The sequence below is a fragment of the Artemia franciscana genome, chromosome 16, assembly GCF_032884065.1.
Source record: "Artemia franciscana chromosome 16, ASM3288406v1, whole genome shotgun sequence".
Taxonomy (NCBI): Eukaryota; Metazoa; Arthropoda; class Branchiopoda; order Anostraca; family Artemiidae; genus Artemia; species Artemia franciscana.
In genome coordinates this window covers 16,504,164-16,528,129 of record NC_088878.1, presented here as the reverse complement: position 1 = coordinate 16,528,129, position 23,966 = coordinate 16,504,164, and the positions used below count along the sequence as shown (strand labels likewise).

The 23,966-nt window shown below is 33.6% G+C and overlaps 1 protein-coding gene across 4 annotated transcripts in view; it reads right to left on the bottom strand.

The window, feature by feature from the left end:
• Window positions 1-23,966, bottom strand: part of LOC136037141 (uncharacterized) — a 152,674-nt gene that overhangs the window by 109,802 nt on the left and 18,906 nt on the right. For 2 of the 4 annotated variants that reach the window (XM_065719640.1, XM_065719643.1), the window contains exons 4-9: window positions 20,838-20,950; window positions 17,382-17,577; window positions 14,466-14,652; window positions 11,627-11,799; window positions 4,422-4,538; window positions 1,108-1,437 (exon numbers count right to left, since the gene is read on the bottom strand). In XM_065719640.1, the coding sequence (XP_065575712.1) occupies window positions 1,108-1,437; window positions 4,422-4,538; window positions 11,627-11,799; window positions 14,466-14,652; window positions 17,382-17,577; window positions 20,838-20,950 (1,116 nt within the window). The remainder of the gene's footprint in view (window positions 1-1,107; window positions 1,438-4,421; window positions 4,539-11,626; window positions 11,800-14,465; window positions 14,653-17,381; window positions 17,578-20,837; window positions 20,951-23,966) is intronic. The other 2 variants (XM_065719641.1, XM_065719642.1) reach the window with 2 other exon arrangements.

Here is a 23,966-nt window from a genome sequence, read left to right as displayed (position 1 = left end):
CTTGTTTTCTCAAGATGGGATTGGCCCTGGTCCCCCTGGTGGTGTCCGCTTAAAATAAACAGAAGTTAGTCTGTATGTGGATAAATGCCCCTCCTTAACCCTCTACTCTTCAAGGTAAAGTTTAACTTTTTATTTTCCTTTCTTTAGGAATAACTGCTCAAACATAAGGGCGATCGGAAGGGAATAAAATTATTTTTCACAATGGTTCAAGAACGGGAGAGCTTATTGCACATTTGCTTTAAACAATGAAATTTACAGAAGAAATGTTTTAAAGGTGACTTTCGAAATTAATATCCTGAGACGATTCAGTGATTACAAGGGAACAACGGTGGAATTGTATCGGCTCCGAATATCCTGGAACAAATGAACTTGATTCAGTATGAATCTCCTGTCGCCAGTCCTGTGACTGTTTAGTATTGGTCTAATCAACCCTGCTCTTAAATTAAATAAAAAAAAGGTTTTTTCAACTGAAAGCAAGGAGCAGCATTAAAAGTTACAAACAGAAATTACTCTGAGAAGGCTGCGACTTCCTTTGGCTGCAATCTTTTGGCTATTGGCGAATCTGTGTCAATTAGATACAGGGTGACTGGTCACCTTCACGCTGTCCAACAAAGAAATAAATTATGCCGACAACTAGTAAACGCTGATAATTCTTTCCCAAATATCCTTCGTAAGGCTAGTCTTTTCGTTTAAGCGCTGAAATAAGTTAGTGTTTTTTTTTGTTTTTTTGTTTTTCTACTCCATCAATTATGTTTGATATATATATATATATATATATATATATATATATATATATATATATATATATATATATATATATATATATATATATATATTTATATATATATATATTATATATATATATATATATATATATATATATATATATATATATATATATATATATATATATATATATATATTTATATATATATATATATTATATATATATATATATATATATATATATATATATATATATATATATATATATATATATATATATATATATATATATATATATATATATATATAAACTTAGATCGATTAAAAGAAACTATACAGACGTGTTAGAAATTAATTCAATACTAAGCACCTGACACTCACCAAGCCTTTAATATCAACACGTGGCTCTATTTTCAAAGGACTGAGTACTATATTTTTCCTTTCAACAATTGATCTTCCATCATCTTTTGCAGATATTACATCATCCCTGAATACTTTTACTTCTTCGCAACTTCCTCTTCGTTCTTTAGTGAGAACATCCAGTTTATGCGCTAGTAGCGAACCGCGTCGATCCATCTGACCGTAGTCATCCACCAGTTTTTCGGGTAGGCATTGCGTTTCACCAAGCGCAATTTTATGTGCTGCTTGTCGTCCACCGAGACGCCAAACTTGGGGATTCATAGGAACTGCTTTCAAACGAACCTCTAGCTCCTGAAATATGTTCAATGGTTATAAAAGATATTCATCACAAATTTAACGCCTGAAGGTATGTCAACTTTTATTTTCCAATAGAATATTAGCCTAATAGTTGAATTATATACGTAAACGTTCGACATAAATTATTGGAAATAAGAAAACAGATCTACTACACCATTTAGCAGTTGCAAAAATCATGGCTTGATTTATAAAAAAAAGGATGAATTAACCAAATGTACTAAGCGTTGTGTATTAGTACATTGATTACCATGCTAATTACCCTTTGATTCTCAGTTAGGGAATCCTTAACGGAATATCACGCAAAAAAAACTTCCTTATTTTCTCATTAGGACTATTATGAAGCATATTGAGGAAGCAGTCAAAAGGTACAAATTAACCTTTTAAGTAAAAATTTTTACATAATTTGGCGCTAAGCCCATAAAAGAAAAGAAAAAACTCGGCGATTTATACGCCTTGCAATATTTTTTACAAGTTACAACGAAACTACAGAAAAAATGAAATAATTGCACTGTTAAATGGTTGTTCGCTTTATTTTGCGTACAACAGACAAACCCAATTTAACAAAACATGGAGCTATAAGAGATACTCTTCTCTCAAAATTTTGTTTTAGTAATGCCATATTCTTTTTATCAATAAAAAATAAAAGTAGCAAATTCTTTTTTATTCAATTTTGCACATTTATTCGAAGCCACCAGTAAGATTTTTAAGCCCTACAAGACAGATGCTTCCAGGTCCACATTCACGGTATCGTAAAGTCTGATATAGAAGGGCGTATCTCATAACTACAAGACTGCAGAATATCAAAAGTAAGGTTCTTAAGATATTCACGAGAACCATTTTTATTAATGGATAAAAAGAGCAGAAAAGTGCAAAATTATGGTATTTAGCCAAATAATCTAACTTCATTTGGATTGGCAGTGCTTATAATTATGCTACGTAGCCTTTGAGTTAGACATACTAAAACGTCTTTTTACAATCATGATCCATCCCCCCTACCTTTTATTAGGTACAATAATTGCGACTAAAAGAAAATGTCCGGAATCTTTCTCACTTTCTTACTTGTTTTTGAATAAAAAACATCTTAACCGTTTCCTTCTACAATATAACGCAATATAACAATTGTGAATTTAACATGTTCCAACAGCAAATCGATTTATCGATGGGAATGCCCGTCACAAGTTACATCCCATTAGAATGAGTATAGGTTTACTACTTGCATTCTTTGTCAGGTTGCACCATCGCGATTCCAAAACAAAAAGCTTGCTAGCATGTATTTTGGAAGGGTTTTTAATAAAACCATATTTTTTTATTAATAAACTCTACATTATGGCGACTATTTATAAGGTCAATAACAATCATCTTTGTTTTCTTTTTCTATGCCTTCTTTTTTAGGTATCTACATCATCTGTAATATCCTTTCTAGTCTCATCACGTATGTTTCAAAGAAAAATAAACTTTATTTATTTGACATACAAAAATAGAAGGTGTCGATACAAAAACGCACATATATATATATATATATATATATATATATATATATATATATATATATATATATATATATATATATATATATATATATATATATATATATATATATATATATATATGTCGAAGTATCACTAAAGAACATAGTTCGTTTCTGGCCACCTTTGAGGGCCTTAACTGCTATTATTATCTAGTGATCCCTAAGCAGAAAAGCTATGTAAGTATCAGCTCGAACATCCCAATAGGTCATTTTCGGCAACATTTGACGCAATCAGAGAATTTACGAGTTTCTTCTTATATACAAAATTTTTTTTGCGACAATTATACCATTGAAACGTTTAAGAGAAGAATTCTAACTTTCTTCTTCCTTCTCTTTCAAGGAAAAATAAAGAAAAATCTCAGAATTTTGTATTTTTGGCTTTCTTTTAAGTTTGATATTTCTCGTAGGGAAAAGTGTGTTTTCTTAAGATAAGTTTGGCAGCTCAAGCTAGGTGGCTTTTCTGAATACGTATTCCTAAACCAGCTCTCTTTCAACCATTATAACCTTAACTTTTTGTAAGTCGTTACATTTTCGATATTTTGTTTTCTATTTTCGCATTTTAATGACTTAAAATCTTGTGAAAATCATTTTCGGCGCGATGGAGGGAGGCAAATGCCCCCCCCCCCCAATTAGCACTACTGCCGACCACAAGACACAAATTCAGCAAACGCTAGATCTTAGAGACTTACCTCAACAGTACAAAGCTTAAAGCCACCTAATAGAAAAAAGCAACCCCCTCTGTGCCAAAAACAGCCGCCATCTCTTTTTAAGTATTTTCTTGCGTTCCCGCGAAAATTTTTGTTTCCCGTTTCAAGAATTTTTTTACGTATACGAAAGAAAAAAGCTCTAGGTCGCCACAGCTGAATGCATACTGAATAAGGGAGCGCTAAGACATGAAACAGGTAGGGCTACCTACACTGCTTCTACCTCAACATCCAAACAAAATGACTAAGTTGTAGGGCAGCATAACTTTACAAAATGGGTATTAATAATCTTGTGGACCACTGGCTAAGTCACTCAATTTGATTGAGTTCTCTGGTAAATATCCGTTTAAGTAAGGCCTTTAAATACGAAGAACGTGTTTGTTTTGTTTTTCACTTGATTTTTACCGTGTTTAAAAACGTAAATTACTTTCTAAACACTTTTTAAGGAAACAGACGGTTTTAAGTGAAGGCTTAATTAGGTGAAAACTATATTAAAAAAAAAACCTAAGATTAAGAATTTTCCGGATTAGGAAATAAAGATGGTTTGGTACGACACATCGAGGCAGAAAAAATATTTCATTTCGATTGCATTATTTCAGCTTCTATAAAATTTGGTGCTTTCACAGAATTAGACTTGAGGGCCTACTAGGAATTTTTGAAACAGATGGGTCAGCAGTCGTTACGAGAAGTATCTTTGATTAATTAGTCACTTTTTTAAAAATTAAATATCTACAAAAACTGATGACCTTGACAGGAGTTGTATACGGAGTATTTTCTGGAGTTGCTTCAATAGCCTGTTCAGCAACAGGAAACTTTTGTTGAAATGCACTTTTTTCTAGGGGTGTGCTGACACGACCAAGACCCTAGAAGAAAATAAAAATAGACGTGATTATGCATACTCTTTAACACTGAGAAGAAATTATTCTTAACAGACAGAATCTCATCAAAATGTACGAGATCTAGCAATCAAGTCTAGCTACCACGTGTATCTATTACAATCAAGTTAGATCTATTCGAGTCTAGCTACGAATATTAATACAACTAGTCAATCTTTGAAATTAATTGATTCTAAGCTCACAACTTATGAGCTGAATTTTATGACATTACCTACTAACCCAGCGACTGAAAGTCAAGACACATTTCTTATCTCGAATGTGCCTAGAAATTTAAATAGCCTAGCAAAACGCAGAGAGGTAACAGACAAGATATTTGGACATGAGGTAATTAGCAGCACTTGTTGGTTTAGCAATAAATTTGATGTAGGAATCAATAATATGGCCGCGAATGACTTACGCAAGGCTGCACCTTTAGTTTTAATGAACTCTAAAGCTAAGCTTATTGAAAAGAAATATTTTCGTTGATGAAAGTGCATGGGTACTGATAATGATATCTCTTGCTTACTGAATGCCCTGGTGTCTATGATGTAACAGGGCTTGGAACATCTCATGCACTTAGAGCTTTGTTTGTTGATTTCGCATCCAAGATCAGTGCCATTAAAACAGGGTTAAAAGTTGACGGAATTTTTGAATGTTTTCAAATTGCATTTGATCCAGCGTTGTTTCCACAGATGCCGCTCTCCTAACCACGTAGTTGCCAATTGCAAAAGCCCAGTTATCAAGTACTCCCGATGCTCCAGTCGCCATGAATCATCTAAAGACTATCCCAGTCAGTTGTCCCCAAAATGTGATGACTCAGGCAGTGACCATGTGTCTTATAGTTTACAATGTACCAGTTTGCGTGCCATTGCTACCAAAAGCACAGCCCAATGACATTTTTATTTATTTCTATTCGTTCAAAAACATCAATGGGACCAAAGGTAAGGACATCTAGAAGAATAATCATGTTCAAAAATTAGATGTGGTTAAACTTCGAAAACATTTGTTTCCAACAGAGAGTTTATTTCCTCGGATGTAGCCCCGACTCCTGGGTCTCTTCACCAAATGCCCGCAATTCCGGTGGTCATTTTTCTATGGACTAGCCTGCGCAGTGAATCGGCATCTTTCTCCCCCGTCCCCTATATATATATATATATATTATATATATATATATATATATATATATATATATATATATATATATATATATATATATATATATATATATATATATATATATATATATATATATATATATATATATATATATTTATATATATATATATATATATATATATATATATATATATATATATATATATATATATATATATATATATATATATATATATATATATATATATATATATACATATATATATATATATATATATATATATATATATATATATATATATATATATATATATATATATATATATATATATATATATATATATATATATATATATACATATATATATATATATATATATATATATATATATATATATATATATATATATATATATATATATATATATATATATATATATATATATATATATATATATATATATATGTATATATATATATATATACATATATATATATATATATATATATATATATATATATATATATATATATATATATATATATATACATATATATATATATATATATATATATATATATATATATATATATATATATATATATATATATATATATATATATATATATGTATATATATATATATATATATATATATACATATATATATATATATATATATATATATATATATATATATATATATATATATATATATATATATATATATATATATATATATATATATATATACGTTACACAGTTATAACGTACACGACTCAAAAGATACACACGTTACACAAGTGGTTAAACGGCAGAAAAATTAGTCATCTTTTTTACGCGAGAGGCTGTATGCATTTTGGTACGTATTTGTACACAACCTAAATTTATTAAATATGTTCATAAACAAAATATTACTTCGTACATTAACTAAAAACATTGTGCTCCTATATTTTTTCATGATAATAAGTCTTGGTTGCAATATACCAAACATCGCATTACCAATCATCCATAGACCAAAATCTCGACGTCTCCTGTTATCACACGTGCTTATTAGCTCTGTTCTTCAAATACCTCATTTTTATTCGATAAACCAAACATTTTTTTTTTAACGGAAGTAGATAGCAACATTCGAACGTCAGTGCGCAACTATATACGATGCGGCTACTGCTTCTACTAACAACACACTTGCAGAACCAAGCCACCCGAGGCCAATAGAGTTAGACACGCTCCTCCCCACCCGAGTCTATTCATAACTTCATTCTTTACACTCTCTCTGCAAATTACTATTTTTCTTAAATCTTTCCTTATGACATCCTTATGACAAGACCGATCTTTGGAAATCTGCACTAAAGTGCATGTATTATAGCTTTAAATGATTAACTCCATCGAATGAAGAGGAAAAATAATAGACCGTTATAACCGTTCAGTTTTATGGACTGTATCTATCTTTAGGAACCAATGTGCCATAATATTGCAATTTGACCTAAGCAACTCGAAGGCTACTCAGACACCTTTAGCAACTGTTTTACATTGATTGGCTATCATAAAATCTTCATTCGAAAGTATTTTGACCTTTTTTAAGCCGAAACTGTGATCTCACACCACAAAATGGCAGAAAAACTGCCCTTCGTTGCAATGCAATATATTTTATTCCTGGAAAAGGGCATTAGATATTTTAACTTTCATTCAAATTTACTTTCTCCCAATATCATATGAGCACCATTTCGATAAAATCATCCCTGCGGAAAAAAGAAGGACATAGAGGAAAAGAAATAATGTCCATGCGAAACCGTGGTTTTCCTCGTTGTTCAGAGTGGGGCACAATGAGCCTCCATGTTAATGGTCTTCGACAATGTCAATGCCAATGTTTTATTTTTTTACTTCAATTTGGCGTAATTTTTTACAGGTTTCAAGTTTTTTTCAAAAATGCTCTAAAATTTATTCTCGTAACAACAAACGGGGGCTTTGCTACTTAAAAAAGTGCTATAAAGGGAATATTATTCTTTATGGAGTTCCTTTAAAATCCGTTTTTGTTTTCGGCTATTATGGGCCGTGGTTCGATGTGTACTATGTTGCGCTACTGCAGCAACCATGATAACCGAGCCGGGCCAGGCCCCTAGAGAATACAGTCAGTCTTATTATAAGCGCTTCGGGCCCGTTTTTACATAGCTGTTAGTGAATTATTTAAAATATCCCAAATAACATTCAAATTACATTTAATTTTGAAATTATCATTGATTACACATTGAATGCTCACAGGTGCAAAATTTGATTGTTTTGAGCATAATGTGCACGTTGACGAACTTTGGCTATGAGAATTAAACGGTCTTTTTGGCAGCATACTTACAACAGAACTTTTTTCTTCTTTTCTTGCAGGAATTTATTTCTAAGATAACTTAACAACAAACATGGAAAAATTAACAAAATTAGCACTGGAGAAAAACCTAATACATACGGTTAGTTTTCTTCTTTAAAATTTACTGTTTTTAGGAGTAACAGCAGTAGGTTAAATTCGGAATGATTAAAGAAATTCAGTCGGAAGGAAGGGGGGCTACATCCCAGGGTTCTTTTCGGACAAACGTGGTCTTTAAAGTACTTTAGAGCTGTATCAGTAATACTTGCATAACCTTCTAGAACCTATTGCCCGACCTGTTGTACAATTCATTATGAATTTATCTTGTCCAGCCCGTTGCCTACGCGAGCTCTAAGATGGCATATTCTGAAAGAGAGAAACTTGAATGCCATCTATGTTTTTTTTAGTAGGTACTAACAATGGGTGACCTACCAGATACTTTCCCAGTAATGGAAAAGATTAAAAAGCAGAAAAAGTGTCAAAGGTAAGAAAACGAAGATTAAATTTAAAGAATAAGCATAGAAATGCGAAATAAATCAGGCAATCTAAAATAAGTTTCTTTTACATTTCTGTGTTTTAAAAGACTGAACTAATCAATGTACCTGCCATCTAGGTGAAAGTTTGCGTCCATATCCACTGGTTTGGACATTGGGTCTCAGCTTCCTATTAGTACAGCTAAAACTAGCAGATGGGCCAAAACTGTTTGGCAGTGTTGCCAAATGACTGTCATGGTAAAACCACAGTTCCAAAAACAAGCCAAAACACGTCCGGCTCGGCATGGAAAAATATAGTAAGGAGAAGAGACACTGGCGATGATTTCCCGTAAGGTCATCTTATATGGTAAATGAGCCCCATTTGTATCAAAGCGATTTTGATATCCTTATACTGATCGTAAAGTTCATAAAGCAGAAGTTCTATGCAACGAGGAGAAGCAACGCTACCTAAACAAAACTAACAAAGCCTTTGACACTCCATAGATGGCAAGCACAATTTTTATCTCGATATCCATTGAATTGTTCCTTCTCCTTACCGCTTTTCATGCCGCTCGAGTTGCCAGGGAAACGTCCTTTGCGAGCTCTCCGTAAGAGTGCACTAGGAGTAAGAGTCGTAGGCAACTGTATAGTTCTGTCTTCATTGTTCCAGATAGATTCCGGATGTGGATGTGTCGTCATCATTGCTTAGAACTTGACGGATCACCCGCTAGATTTTAAAGCGAAGTTCCGTGGTCCCGAAATATATATATATCAAAGATGCTGCTCTATGCCATTTTGTTGATCCAGAATAATCCTGGGTGGGGCAAGTAATGATTTGAATCACTAATGACTATATTTTTATTTTGTTTCTAAACAAAATTATATCTAGAAGCAATATTAGGAAATATATTGGCTTTCTTTGAATTTAGCATTTAAAACAGTCTTATATCCTTTCGTTTTGCTAACTTTTCGTTGTTTTTGATCGTCATAGCTTCTAAAAATAACAATTCCTCTATTCCTCTTTTCAGTCCCATTTGAGCATGCAATCGGTTTGCTAGATGACAGCGACCTAAGTGATTTGTACCTGGAAGATAGCAACGATGACGGCGACGAATCACAGCCTTTCTATGATGATGGCCATCTTCGTACCGACAACTGTCAATCCTCATCCAAAGACGAATAAGAGCGTAGTTTACTTGACACTTTCGATCTGAATAATTTCTATTCCGTGATCGATGACAAAGAGGATGATATTCCACTTCCAGAGTTCAAGACCAATGCTCACCCAGATCCAAAAAGTAGATTCAGAAAAGCACGTCACCCTTGGTACAAATGTAAGTCCTCAGAACAGTTTACTGGTACAAATTTTGATTTTGAACCGATTGACGAAGATCAGGGGTCATCAGACCGGAGCGACTGGAAGCCTCACAGGTATTTCCTGACATACTTCTCAGCTGATTTCTTTGAACAGATGGCTTTTGCGATGAATTATCACTACCAGAAAAAGTGCGACAAAATCAGAACTGAAGACATTTTTCGGCGTAACCATTCTGATGGGTAATCTGAAAAACCCGAGGATCAGAGTGTTCTGGAGCAAAAGATTGGAAGTCCCAATCATTGCTGAGAACAAAAATCAAGACAGGTACTTTAAGCTCCCGAGTAACTTGAAGTTTGTTGTGGAAGATGAATACGACCAAGGCACCAGAGCAACTGATCGATTATGAAAAGTAAGACCCCTTTTGGCAGAGGTTCGTAGAAAGTGCATATCCCTTGAAAGAGGAGAGTTCCTGAGCATTGACGAGCAAATAATACCATTTTTAGGGCGATATTCAATGAAGCAGTACGTCCCAATTAAAACCCACAACTTTGCTTTGAAGAACTTCATACTAGCTGGTTTATCTAGCTTGGTATATGACTTCTTCACTTACCAGGGGATGACTACGTTCTCGGAATACCTTCAAGTGAAAGGATTGAAAAGTGCTGCCATACTGCATCTAAGCAAAGGCATCAAAGAAGGGAAAAGCCTTTTTTTCTACAAGTTTTTTAATTCGATGAAACTTCTTGAAGGTCTTGACGCTCTATAAACCAAAGAAGCGGGCACGCTGATAAAGAATCGTCTAGAAGGAGTACTGGTGAAATCTGACGGGGAGCTGAAAAGACTAGGTAGAGGAACGTCTGTTAGTTTTGTACGAAATGACAGAATTTTTTTTTTGACCAACTGGTATGACAGCAAGGCCTTTTTGCGAGCTTCAAACAGTGTTGCCAAATTATCTGAGGAAAATGTAAGGAAGTATGATAAAAAAAAACCCAGAAGTACATTGATGTCCCATGCCCCAGGATTGGACGCGACTACAATCAGCACATGAGGGTGTAGATTTATACGACAGAATGATCACCGTGTGGGTTCTTCACCACTTCATTGATCTTGCCCTGTCCAATACCTGGTTGCTCTATAGGAGATACTCAGTCAAATTTGGCCGTTCCTGCGAGCAACTCTTTTGCTTCTGCTTCCTCGTCAGGGAGTGCCTAGCCATTGAGAAAGCTAGAGCAGTTTCAGCCGACCTTCTTGTGTCTGACATTGAAGACGAAGACATCACAATGGAGGAGGATGCCTCCTTGAAAAGAAGGAAGGGCTGTCCTTTGCCTTCAGGAAAAGAAATTAGACAATGTTTTACTCTTTTCTGCCGATAACTAGTTTTGCCCTTTTTTATATTGCACTATAGACCTAATAAAAACATCAGCCTGAGACCCAGCGCCGAGCCGGTTGTACATCCCCCCTGCTCCCACTAAGTCCGTGAATAAATATTTGACCCGGCTATATAATTTTACGATTTTTTTCATCGATGAATTTTAAATTTCATTAAAATCAGATGAAGGAAACATATTCGAGATCCAAGAGGATAAGCCTGTAAAAAACAATGACAGTCATAACAAATTTGTAACTCAGAAATTTCAATTAATTTTGTTTTCAGTTTTTCCTAACACATAAAATAAGAAAATTAAGTACCAAGTTTTCTGTAGTTTCTAAGGCAGGTTTTTGTAACATGAGTCTTAATGGAAGTCAACTTGATCCTCAAACTCCCCTAGACATACCCTGATAATAGCAAAACAATAAAATATATATTTCTTACAGTAATAGGAATAGGAGTAGTCGGAATCCCAGAACCAGCGGAGTAAATAGCCTCATATATATTATTCGCCAAAGAAATCCATTGACTGCTATCATTCATAATTGTTCGTAAGTTTTCACAGACTATCCCTTCAGGATCAGTCTGCTCAGGTAATTCTGGAATATCAAGCACATCTAGAAAATACGAAAGGAAGTTATTAGCACAAATTAAAAGAAGGATACAGGAAGTACAGTCCCCAAACTTGGATTAGTTTGGAGAAGCGCTCCAACTTGGATCTATATTTCAATATCTTAGAACAAATGATCAAAAACAAATAAATGATTACAAATTTTAGATGTAGTAATTTCCAGCAATTAAACTGAAATGTTCTCTTTAACAAATTTATTCTAAAGAATAAAAAAAAATTAACTTCAAGAAAGAAATATTGCAAGATCATTTAGTTACTTAGAAACTATTCTAGTGGAAATACGCACCCACTCTATGCACTAAATGTGCTAATTCGACCTTCAAAAGAAGAAAAAAAAGACAAATAGACACATAGCATATTTTATCTCTGTTGGGTTTAATAATGAAAACAGACTCGGAGACAAAAAATGAAAAACGATTACAGCCCAACTTATCAATAGAAATAACACACTGCTAACGCAAACCTTTGAAAATTCCGTCAGGTCTTCCAACAGGAAAAGACCGCTTAATTAATAAGGTTTGTGTCCCCTGTGTAATTCTTAGTACCTTGTTTTTTGGCTCCCCTAAGGTTTTAATATACACACGAAAGACGTCAATGTTGACATCATTCTTAAGCTGAGATTTAGTTCTATCAATCTGCCGACGTAGTTTCAGTGTACATGGTTTTTTTTTAGGATAAAAATACCTTTAAAATTGGTGCAAAATTGTGGGGAAAAAAAAGAGAATTATCCTGTTTTCTAACCATGTTTACACCTTTCCCTAATAATATCATACTTCTGGGTCGGTAAATGGATAGATCCGAGCCTAATAAATCCGAAGATTTAAGCATCTTGTTTTTTCGGCGCTGGTTACAGCTTCAGTCCTATAAAATCAATTGTTTTATAGGGAACACATACCTTAACAAGAGTAATACTAGATAATTCCTAGAATATCTTAAACTCCACCTTTTGCCTAAGTCGATTTACAGGATTAAGGTAAAAGTTCAGCTGCTAAACATTGAAATAGCTTTTTCAGGTTATAAAATCTGCATTTTGCCTATGAAACAATAAAAAAGAGTAGATTTGCTACTAATCAAAGGTATACTCTTTTCTTTTTCACATGTCATTACTTAAGGAATCGTTCTCGCCAAGCACAAGGATCAGCATTCAGAGTATCTAAAATGCCCTGTCAGTTACACACCAAGCGTCTAACTGAAGCAAATTCCATACAAAAAAAAAATTTGTCACAGTCTTGCAGAGAAAAAAAAAGCTAAACAAATGCATCCAAATTTGAGCATTCTTAGGGTGATGTAATGTTTTTCTTTTATACACAGGTTTTCTTACAACAATATAAAAAAAGAAACCTTTTTAGTTAATGCCCTTGCTTCTCAGCCTGAAATGTAATTATGATTTAAAGAAAGCAGCGCCCAAAGATTAGTTTAGATTTAGCTTACAATTCATCTGGATTTTTAATATTTTCCATTTGAAACCCATTAGAAGAATGGAATGGAATTGGTGTAGGAAGATGGGATACGATGAAATAAAGGACGAAATCCCAAAATTTAATCCCGCACTGACAAAACATAAACTACGACTATGAAGGTAACACACAGGAAAGATATATGAAGCCATAGCACGAATTGGAAATTTTGGGAACGCCTTAACTAAATTGGAATGCCTGATTTCTTTTCACGAGATGACCGCAGAAACGAGAAGACATCTTACTGGAATTTATCCAGCAAGGAGTATACAATAACTGGACTTATTCCATCATTGGAGCATCAGGTTGGAGGAAATTATAGAGGAAGAAACGGTCTTTGAGGTCTGAGTTTCAACCTGATGGATTTTATGGGTCTGTCTAACCACAAAAATACAAACTTGTACTTTTGACTACGGTTAGCCCATATTTTCTTTTTTTGGCTAGCTACACAGCAGAACCAAAGTATCAATATTGTGTCCAATGATCGACTCCAATTAGGTCAAGACCCATAATACAGCTTACTGTGAACTATGTTTATTACGTGTTAAGAACAGTGGCAATTACGCTCTTCTTTACAAATTGTCAGTAATAACAATAATATGACAATAGTTTTGGTAATTTCGATTTTTTTTTCCTTTAACTCGAAATCCACCCAAGGAAATCTAAATACGGAAGTCAGGGAATTGTGTCTTTTGAGACCTTATCCCAACTGCGAAATTAACTTTTATTCTATTAGAAAAAGAATACACATTGCATAATAAGTACACGGGTGGTTTCAGCAAAACTAGCAACTGTTTGATACCTAAACAGCCTCTGAGCCCCCCCCCCCCCCACAACCCAGCCCAAAAAGTCTAGTCTTTGTTCCCTTATACATATATATATATATATAATATATATATATATATATATATATATATATATATATATATATATATATATATATATATATATATATATATATATATATATATATATATATATATATATATATATATATATATATATATATATATATATATATATATATATTAGAAATATATATAAATTATATATATATATATATATATATATATATATATATATATATATATATATATATATATATATATATATATATATATATATATATATATATATATATATATATATATATATATATATGAGCGAACGTATTTTATTGAGTTTTGAAACTTACTATCTTCTCCTTCTCTCCAAAATTCATGTACTTCTTCTTCTCGAAAAGGATTTACAGAGAGAACAAGGTGGTAACACTCAGCCAATATATCGTTCGTGTCTAGACTTTTCCAACGAGATTCTTGAATTTCACTCTCTCTTGTCTCTGTCACCAGAAGTGGGTTCATTTTCACAGTTTCCAAAAGAGGCTAGAAGAAAAAGACAAAAAGTTACAGGTTTGGCATAAAAACATATACTCTACCTAAAGACGCATAACGTATAGAGAAAATTCTAACGATCCCATCTGTGGGCAACAATTATTGGCAGCAATTATTAGCAACAGCTTTTTTAGGAATGCAGAGATACAACTGTTGTCTTTTAATCAATGGTCAAATAAACATTCACTAATCCTCTAAAATGGAAGTCTGATATATGACAGAGATCCTAACTTTTAAAGATCCAGCTCACTCTTAAAAGTAAAACACTAAATCATGAAACATCGGATTAGTTCCCAATGATTTATAGGATTTATGGATTTTCGAAGTTTACCCCAAGTTTTACATCGATTTTTTTTGTATCTGTATTTCAATTTCGTGTTAAGAATGTACCGATGTGTATGTTCCCTGTGTGGGTTTCTTGTATTAAGCTGGGAGCCAGAGTCAAAAACAAATTGCATTTTAATACGATCTGTGATAGGAAACAATAGTTTCGAACCCGAAGCGGCTCCACAATTTAATGTGAGGTAAGGATTTCCACTTGAGTATCTTAAAAGATAATTTATTAGTGGCTAAGTAAAGTGCATTGTATTGTACTCGGTGATTTTTGTAGTTATGGTTACAGTACTGTTGCTAGAATCATGGCTGCTAAAGTGGCACATTTGTTGTCCTTCTGCCACTTTTGGGGTTTCTGATAATTTTCACCCCTTGGACCAAACTTGGGCACTTGCAACTGAATCGAGTTCATGAAGTTTTGGCCTAAGACCTCAATAGCCTTATCATTTTTGATTTGCCAAACATTAAAGAGATGTATAAATGCCGTCTCCAATAATATTTTACTGGGGTAAGATCATAAATGCCTTCAGTGAGTCTTAAAAGTACATCAAATCTCAAAACTTTAGGCGCCGGGCTTTTGCCGTTGCAACAATCATAAAGATAGGAAAAAGAACAGAGAGCCCAGTTCCGAAAAATTTTGAAAATAACCCCAAGTAATACTGAACTTTGAAACTGTGGTCCTAACATCATGAGTCTAGATAAATAACGGTAAAATCTCTATCATTGTTTTCCCTAAACCATACAAGGATAGAGCAAGCAGTTTAGTAAACTGTTTTCATAATTTCAAAATTAAATAATTTAGCGTTAATCCCGGTTGAAAAGTTTGTCATTGCGATATTTAGAATCTGGCTTCTGTTCTTTTTTTTGGTCACAGTTTACGTTATGGCCTCTTCCTGAACAAAAAACTATAATAATAAAATTTTACTTCATTACATTCAGGATGTTTCTACTAAAAAGATTTCTAAATCAGCTTTGCTCCGAGTTTATATAAGTAGGCAACGTCTAAAATTCACTAATTCGTTTTTATTTTTTCTTTAAATTTTCGTTATGAACCAACTGTTGTTGAAAACTAGGCACAACAAAAGATTGCAAACCAAAAAGCTCAGATACATTTTGGATATACCCTAAGGCTATATACAGTCAATGGCCATGGGAAGAGCAGTTGAACCGGAACCGACTCTGAAAATTCAATCACTGATGTAGAGAATGAAAAAAAAAATCATATTAAATTGCTTGGGTCAGAAGAGGTCATATAAATAAAGTGTTTCCCTTTTTTCAATCTCTAGGACAGCCGCCCTTTGCATTTTCGTGGTTGAAAGCGTCTCGAACGCGATACTTTTCTGGTTTTAAAACGGCAACGAGATACTCTTTGGCAAAAAATGGCACCCTCGGCCAAAAGTATTTGAAGGATAATAGCTAGCCTATTACAAAATTGATTAAACCAAAACAAATACAATATTTGATGCTCACAGGTGTGTATTCACCAGTATTATACTTTATGTAATTATAACGGAAAGTGAATTCTTATATTGCAGCTTTAGATATTTCAACATTAAAAGCTTTAAAAGCAGATGTAGCATAGACCGTTTCGATCCTGAAAACTTCAAAAACAGTTGGAAGATATCAAGATATTATCCCTCAGGTAAAATGAAAGCCATAAATCACCGGTATAAATATAAAAGCCTGTAATTCCTAAAAATAGTGTCAGATCAAAACACTGTCACATAAAAGTGAACATTGATAAATTTACAAATAGAACTGAACTACTCAAGACATTTTTTGTTATATTTAAAAGTGCTGACAAGCTTAAAACTTAAGTAGAGCTCAACTTTACATGCATAAGGCAAAACAAGAACTGGTCATAGAATGATAAAGCTCGATAAGAAAGAAAACCTATACCCAATTTTTGAATTCCAGGTTTCTACATATACCACCTCTTGCTGAAGAGCAGGGTCATATTACCTAATAGGCGAATATCAGCTACATTCCAAGGGACCACAAGACTAAAGAACCTGAAAATAGTTATTAAATTTCCAGTAGTAAAAAAAAACAGCAAATAGTGAAATGATTTTCAATTATCGAATATGTTGCTTAAATCAAAGCTTCTACTATTCTTAGGAAAACACATGAACCAGAAAAGACAATCAAAAGATGCTTTTTATTTGAAACCCATTTTAGAGCTAAGGGGCCAACAAATAACTTGTTGTACTGAGTACTATAACAATTAAAATATCCGATAGGTGCACGCCAAATAAACTGTATGCTCTATCTAAATGGGTCAACTAATCTTGTCAGTCCAGGGTTTCTGCTAGGTCTTAATTCAACCCTGCTTAGAAGGGCAGCGTAAATAATACAAGACTAAACGTCCTTAGCTTTGTCGTAGTTACCTTACACTTTACCTTTAAAGAAGACTGAAAAGCCAAGGTAGCGTCTTTGAGTCCAATATGAGTTCTCATGTAAGATAGAAAGTTGACAGGATACATTCCATACAAACGATGAAAAAGAGCAGCTATGGCCAAACGTAAATGGATGAGGAACATTTGGGACGAACTTGATCGAACTGTATGCCAGACGGTGAGCCTACTACAAAAATAATTTGTTAGAAAGAGGTTGTCGCAAGAGAAAGACTCTCCTTACCCGGGAAGAAAAATCAAAACGATATCTCTATTCATCTGTCATTCCCTCATAAAGTCAAACACATATCTCAAGAAATCCCAAATAACTGAAGAATCAGTCGGCCAACCATCTAGGATCAAACGAAAAGCACTTCATCCTCGAATAGTGTGGGAGGATGTCGTAAGGAAATATTTAAGGAAAATTTAACTTCTTGGGGGAAGAAAAGAAAAAGGCTCTGAATAGATAGGGATGAAGGAGGACCGTGCGTAACTGTATTGGCCTTAGGCGGCTTGGTGTTGCAATGAATTGTTGGGAGTAGCAGTAGTAACTTAAGGAACTCATCAGCCTCTTTTTCGGCTTCGGTTATGACTTTTGGTCTACACCCTTCAACCCTTTCTTGTTTGTGAATTCAATCATTGCGCTTTTAGAAGAAATCCTTGCCTTGTGGTATTTAAATGAACTACGCAGATTAGGCCCAACCGTCTTTTTGCCCCGAAGATAAAATTACTGTACTCAAAGAGGCAACGGTTATCGGTTTTGTTTGCAGCAAAAATAAAAAGGAAGCCGTGAAATTTAATGAGTTGAGTTGAATGGGGATTAAGCTGAACAGTGGTTGAGTTGTCCAATCGTATGGGAAAATCCTTTCCGGCATTTTAAATGTAAGAGAGGATATAATCCCAAATTGTAGTCACCGTCACTACCGTAAAGCAAAAGTTGAAAATAAAAAGCATGAGTTAAAGAATAAAAATAAAATGATTTTGATTAATTATTACTTAATAGAGAAATTTGAGCTTTAATCCTACAAAAGTACAAACTAATAATCTCAGCTATACAAAATTATTTAACTTTTCTATTTTTTTTTTTTTTATTTTTTTTTTTTAATGAAGACGTCAGACAGTGCACAAAAGTGTCACTCTTTCTGTTTCCATAAGAAAATCCCCAAAGATCCACTTATATTGTCATTGATCCGGGTTATACTATTTCCTTTAGGTTATACTATTTTCTTTAGGTTATACTATTTCCAAAAAAAAACCTATCCTAGTAATTACTGAGGATACTTCAAATAAATTAATAAAACATATTCGTAATATTGATGAGCAAGTAGTCAAACATGTTATTTATGTTCACTTTTAGACAATATTTTGTCATCATACCGTTATATGATGTCACCATGAGCATTTTCGGCCAATATTATTTTTCACATAATAACTGCCATTTGCCAATTTACAAGATCCGATAAAAAGATGAATAGTGTTTACCCATTAATATTGTTTTATTTACTGCTTTTAGGGATCCATCTTAATGAAACACGTGTAAAAACAACGAAAAAGATTGTGACTGTTTGAGAATACCTTGGCTAGGCTAGGATATTCCATTGGAGTGACTTACACAATATTTTTTCAGTTTTATACAACATTTGTGATGAATGTTTCTTTATGATTTAGATGTTATACTTTATTATTAACTTTCATTTTCTTTTTGACTAGATATTTTAACCCGTTCATTGAATTTCGTATTACTTTTATTTCTTATTTTAGCTTTGGCTATACATAAAATATAGGTTAGTTATGCGTTAAAATCTCACTTAGAACCTCAAAAATACGACAAGAAAGAAAAAAGGGAGAAAATAGGAAAATGAAAGAATAGGAATAAAATTTAAACAGGGAAAACAAAAGTTTAAAATATAGCTCTTGGTATCATGGTTGCAGCAGAAGCTGCAACCTAGCAACGAGCATAATACAGAGCGCCCAAACTATCTCAATTTCAAAGTCTTTTCAACAAATCAGGATACTCTTTCCAACAAGTCTAAGCAACAGCAAGAAAGAAACAGTGTATATAGAAGAATGATCTGCCGAACAGCATTACCTTCAACAACAACAGCAAGAGCAAAATGTTTAAAGATAATTTAGGAATAAGGCTTGGTGATCTAAGTGCGAAATCCCACTCTTTAGGGACACAGTAGTTGACTCAACTCAGTACATATATATCACAAAAGAAGGCTTAGATGGCTCAGTCTTAATCTGGAGGATCAAAGACTAATATACTTGAGTAATTCTACCACATAGTCTAAAACGTCTTCAGAGAATAGCTGAACATCCCAAATAAGACTGGAAAGCAATTATAAGAAAGGCTTGAAACCTGGGAGGATACAAAAGTAAACTTTTAAAAAGCTTGAACTCGCGAAATTTTCCTTCCTTCATTACGCAGGGTGCTTCAGAAGTCACAATACACTTCTACACAGTCAGCTTCTTAAAATTATGAAAAACACTAGAATTCATTCTCATTTTTCAGATTAATAGAGATTCAACCAGTTTTGCTTGCCAGGCATCCCCTGACGTGCTAGCCCTAGAAGTGCAGCCTTGAAGAACAACTTTGCCTCTTTTTTGAATAGCCTTCAGCTACTTTCGAATGCATACCCCTTCATTTCTGCAGTATTCTTTTGCCAACACAGCTAAAGATAATATAGTTTCTTTCTCAAGCTGGGACAGGTGGTGCAGAATGCAATAAAACATTTTTCTGATACCACTGCGCTAAAAGAATACAGTAATCGTTACAAAATGATCCTACCAGGAGATACTTCTGAATATTTTTCTGTTGGAACTTCGAGCATGGAGTGGTTTTGCTGTGGTCAATTATTTTTTCGCCAGATGGATATACCCCCTTATAACCAATGATATAAACTTCAAAGGATAGAAAAAAATTTAAAAATAGCTTCCAAGTGTTTTGACTGTAAATTATAACAATTTGTTTGAACAAAAACAGCCTGTTTAGGGCTTAAGACACAGTAAAAATGAGTTGTTTCAAAAGATATCATGTTCAGTTATTTTGCAAGCAAGAAAAGGACAAATGAACCATTTTTTAGAGACAAATTCTCAATTTATCGGGAAAACCATGCCATTAGTAGAACACAGATTGGACAAGTTATTCCTGTGTATTTGCACAGACTGTTTGATTCTTCTTACTATATATTATTCCCTGTTTTAATCTTGTTTCCTTTCCTTTCACATCCAGTTATAAGAATTTAATATTTTTTTTCTTTTTTGTAGAGCTTTCAATTCCCGTCGCTCTTTTTATTTATTTTTTCTCCGACAAAAGCCAGAACCAAGCCAACTTTATAACCAAATCGCTTCCATAACAAAGATCTATCACAAATCTGATAATTATTCCGATTAATTTTGGCATTAGAAAAGAGGAGTAAACTATAAAATTTTCTAAGCAGGACGTACTTGAATATTGTAAAAATATCATCAAAAAGCTTAGGAACGGTTGCAGGAATGACAGGTAATATGGCAGCAAGGACCAAGGCAGCATTGACAAGTACTACTTCATCGGTGTCATTCTGAAACAAAAGATAGTTTAAAAAATTGGTAGAAGTGTAGAACATCAGCGTTGTGTTTAATTAGAAAGCTGCTATGCTTTCTGTTATGTTTTTATTGAATGAAATTTCCAGAATGGATATACAGCCCAAGTTTTATGATTCGAGAAAGCGTCTCGAATTTTTTACACCATATTGTCGCCAATATATGATTTTTGAAAACGGCTACTGAAATTTGACCCCTTCCCCTCCATCCTCTTCAGAGTATTGAGTTTTCACGAGCATTCAAGTCTTTCCGCTAGGTTAATAAGACTTAAGGGAACATGTCTATAGCCCGGTCCAGGAACAGGTTTTCGTATCTAACTCTATATCCTCCTAGGTCTTCATGGAGTCTATGAAAATAAGTTCTAACCTTTAAAAATATGTGCTATGGACTTACAACCACACTCAAGCAGGGGTACCATTGGGAGGGGGCGTATTTTCCCACCTGATTTTCGGAGGCAAGATTCTGTCGCAAAGGGCCTTTTGCTCACCTTTCTACTTTTTTACTAAATACAAGCCATTCTGTACAATTGTTTGAAATTACTGAACGCCTATTAATCATTAGCCTTGCTTAAAGTATTATGAGACAGTGATGTTATTTAGCATAAAGTCATTACTACAAATTGGGTTGAGCAAGGATTGGAGCACAGAGTACAATCATACCTTATCTCAACCGTTAGACGAAGCTGGACCGCAATACAGCTCTTCGGAGAGAATATAAACCAGAAGAAAAACAAGTAACGTTAGAATTTTTTCATGAAAAGCACGTGTTTGGCCTTGGTATTTACAGCCAGGAGGATGAAAAAAAGATTTGGGTGACCAAAATCGCAGGAAGAGCCTTGCCAAGTCCTAGACAAAAAGTGCAAGCAAAATCTAAGCTGGCTGCAAACTCCCTATTGAGAGTTTCCCTGAAAATTAAAGATATATTTATTTGAAAACAAAGAGCAGCGTAATTATCTAAATCTAAACTTATCTCATGACCTTGATTTATGTCAAAGAGAATGTTCAGTAGACAAATTCAGACAGCAGCTGGAAGTGTGGTAATTTAATATGTCTTGTTTTACACCTATTGTAAAATTTATACTTATTCCCTTTAAACTTAGCAAACTCGTCCGGTTCTATTCTTCTATGTCTTTTTCGGCCTCTCCAACTGTTCAGGATTTCTTATCAACCTAAAAGTCAACAAACAAGATATAGCTTAGAATTATTTTATAGGGAAAAATAAAACAAATTTGCGTGTAAAGAACTTCCTCAGTTGCAGATTCAAATTTCCGCTAAAACATGCTGAAAACGTCTATCTTTCATAATTAGGTATAGTGGTACGTAACTGGAAACCTGGATTTATTGTGAAGCTGATGGATTGGAAAGAAATTGTTTTATAAAGATGATAGATGCTTATATATTGTGCTTCATCTGATAATGATCGAAAACAAAACTACATACAAAGTGTTAAAGCTGGAAACTTATGGGTTTCAAACTTCCACTGTAATAGTATGTAGTATTTTCGAGAAAGCAAAATTGCTTTATATCGATTCCTTCAGCGCAGATTTAGAAAACGTGGAAGTAAGCAGCAGACTGGGGCTGTTACCGCAAAAGCACAAAGCCTTTTGAGAAACTTTTATTGCTTTGTCGCAAACTAGTCTGCATAAAATTTAGAGCAAAAAGTCAAGAGTGGTATATAAAAAATTCCCTCCCTTCTCCCAAAAGAAGACCCTAAGCATCAACTAAACTTAAGTATAATAATATATGGTATATTTAATTACTATGTAATTATACATAACGATGCCGTGTGTACTGCGCTGTTCAAGTTCAATTTATTAATATGGTACATATAACAAATAAAATACACTGGGTCACCACGGAGAGGTAGAGCTCCTGATTGTGGTGACCCTATCAATATTTACAACATAAATAAAACTAGTTGAAGATCCAATACCCAAGTCCAGGGCCCACGACGAAAAGCAGAATGACAAAATAATTATCAAAATAACAAAACAATCAAATAAACGTGCACGGAGAATGAAATCATGAGCAAAAAAAAAGAAAAAAAATGTTTGAAAAAGTCCATAAAGAAAAATATATATATATATATATATATATATATATATATATATATATATATATATATATATATATATATATATATATATATATATATATACCGGATCGGACTTACTCTTTGAAGGCTTATATTTACGCCTTCAACACTCACCTTATCAAATGCAATAGGCTCTTTATAAATGTGGCTGTAAACCATGAATTTTGTTTTAGCTACGCTTAGTGACAATCGATTAGCTTGTAACCACTGAATCAACGCTGTTCAAACTCCCTTAATCTTTTGCTTCAAATCATCTGTGGATTCAACACCAACAGTTGAATCTATATCATCAGCAAACAAAATGTTGAGACTCCCCCCGTCAGAAGAGTTGCAAAAATCATTAATATAAATCAGGAATAGTAAGGGACCAAGCACGGACCCCTGTGGAAAGTCAACCTTTTCTAACTGATGACGAGGCATAGACTGGGGTCATTAATTTGCGTTACCTGATACCGACCATGTAAATATGATTTCACAAAATTCAGGGCTGGGCCTCTAATACAACAATTATCTAACTTGTACAGCAATATTTCATGACAAATTGCATTGAAAGCTTTTTCTAAATCCAAGAACAGCGTCGCAAGAAGAAGCCCTTTATCTAAACATTCATGAATATACTGCAACGTGGCAAGAACTGCATGCTGGGTAGAATGTTCCTTCCGAAAACCAAACTGAAAAATTGCCGCGATTCCAACAACTTGTACACTCTATTGTAAAAACACCTTTCAATTACCTTAGAAGAACCAGATAATATGGATATTGGACTGTAATTAGTAAGGCTCGCAGAATCCCCTCCCCCTTTATGCAACAGAATTATCTTAGCATTTTTTTTTTTAAACTTGGGAACGTTCCTTTTGAAAATGCAAGGTTAATTAAATGAACCATAATTCTACTAATACT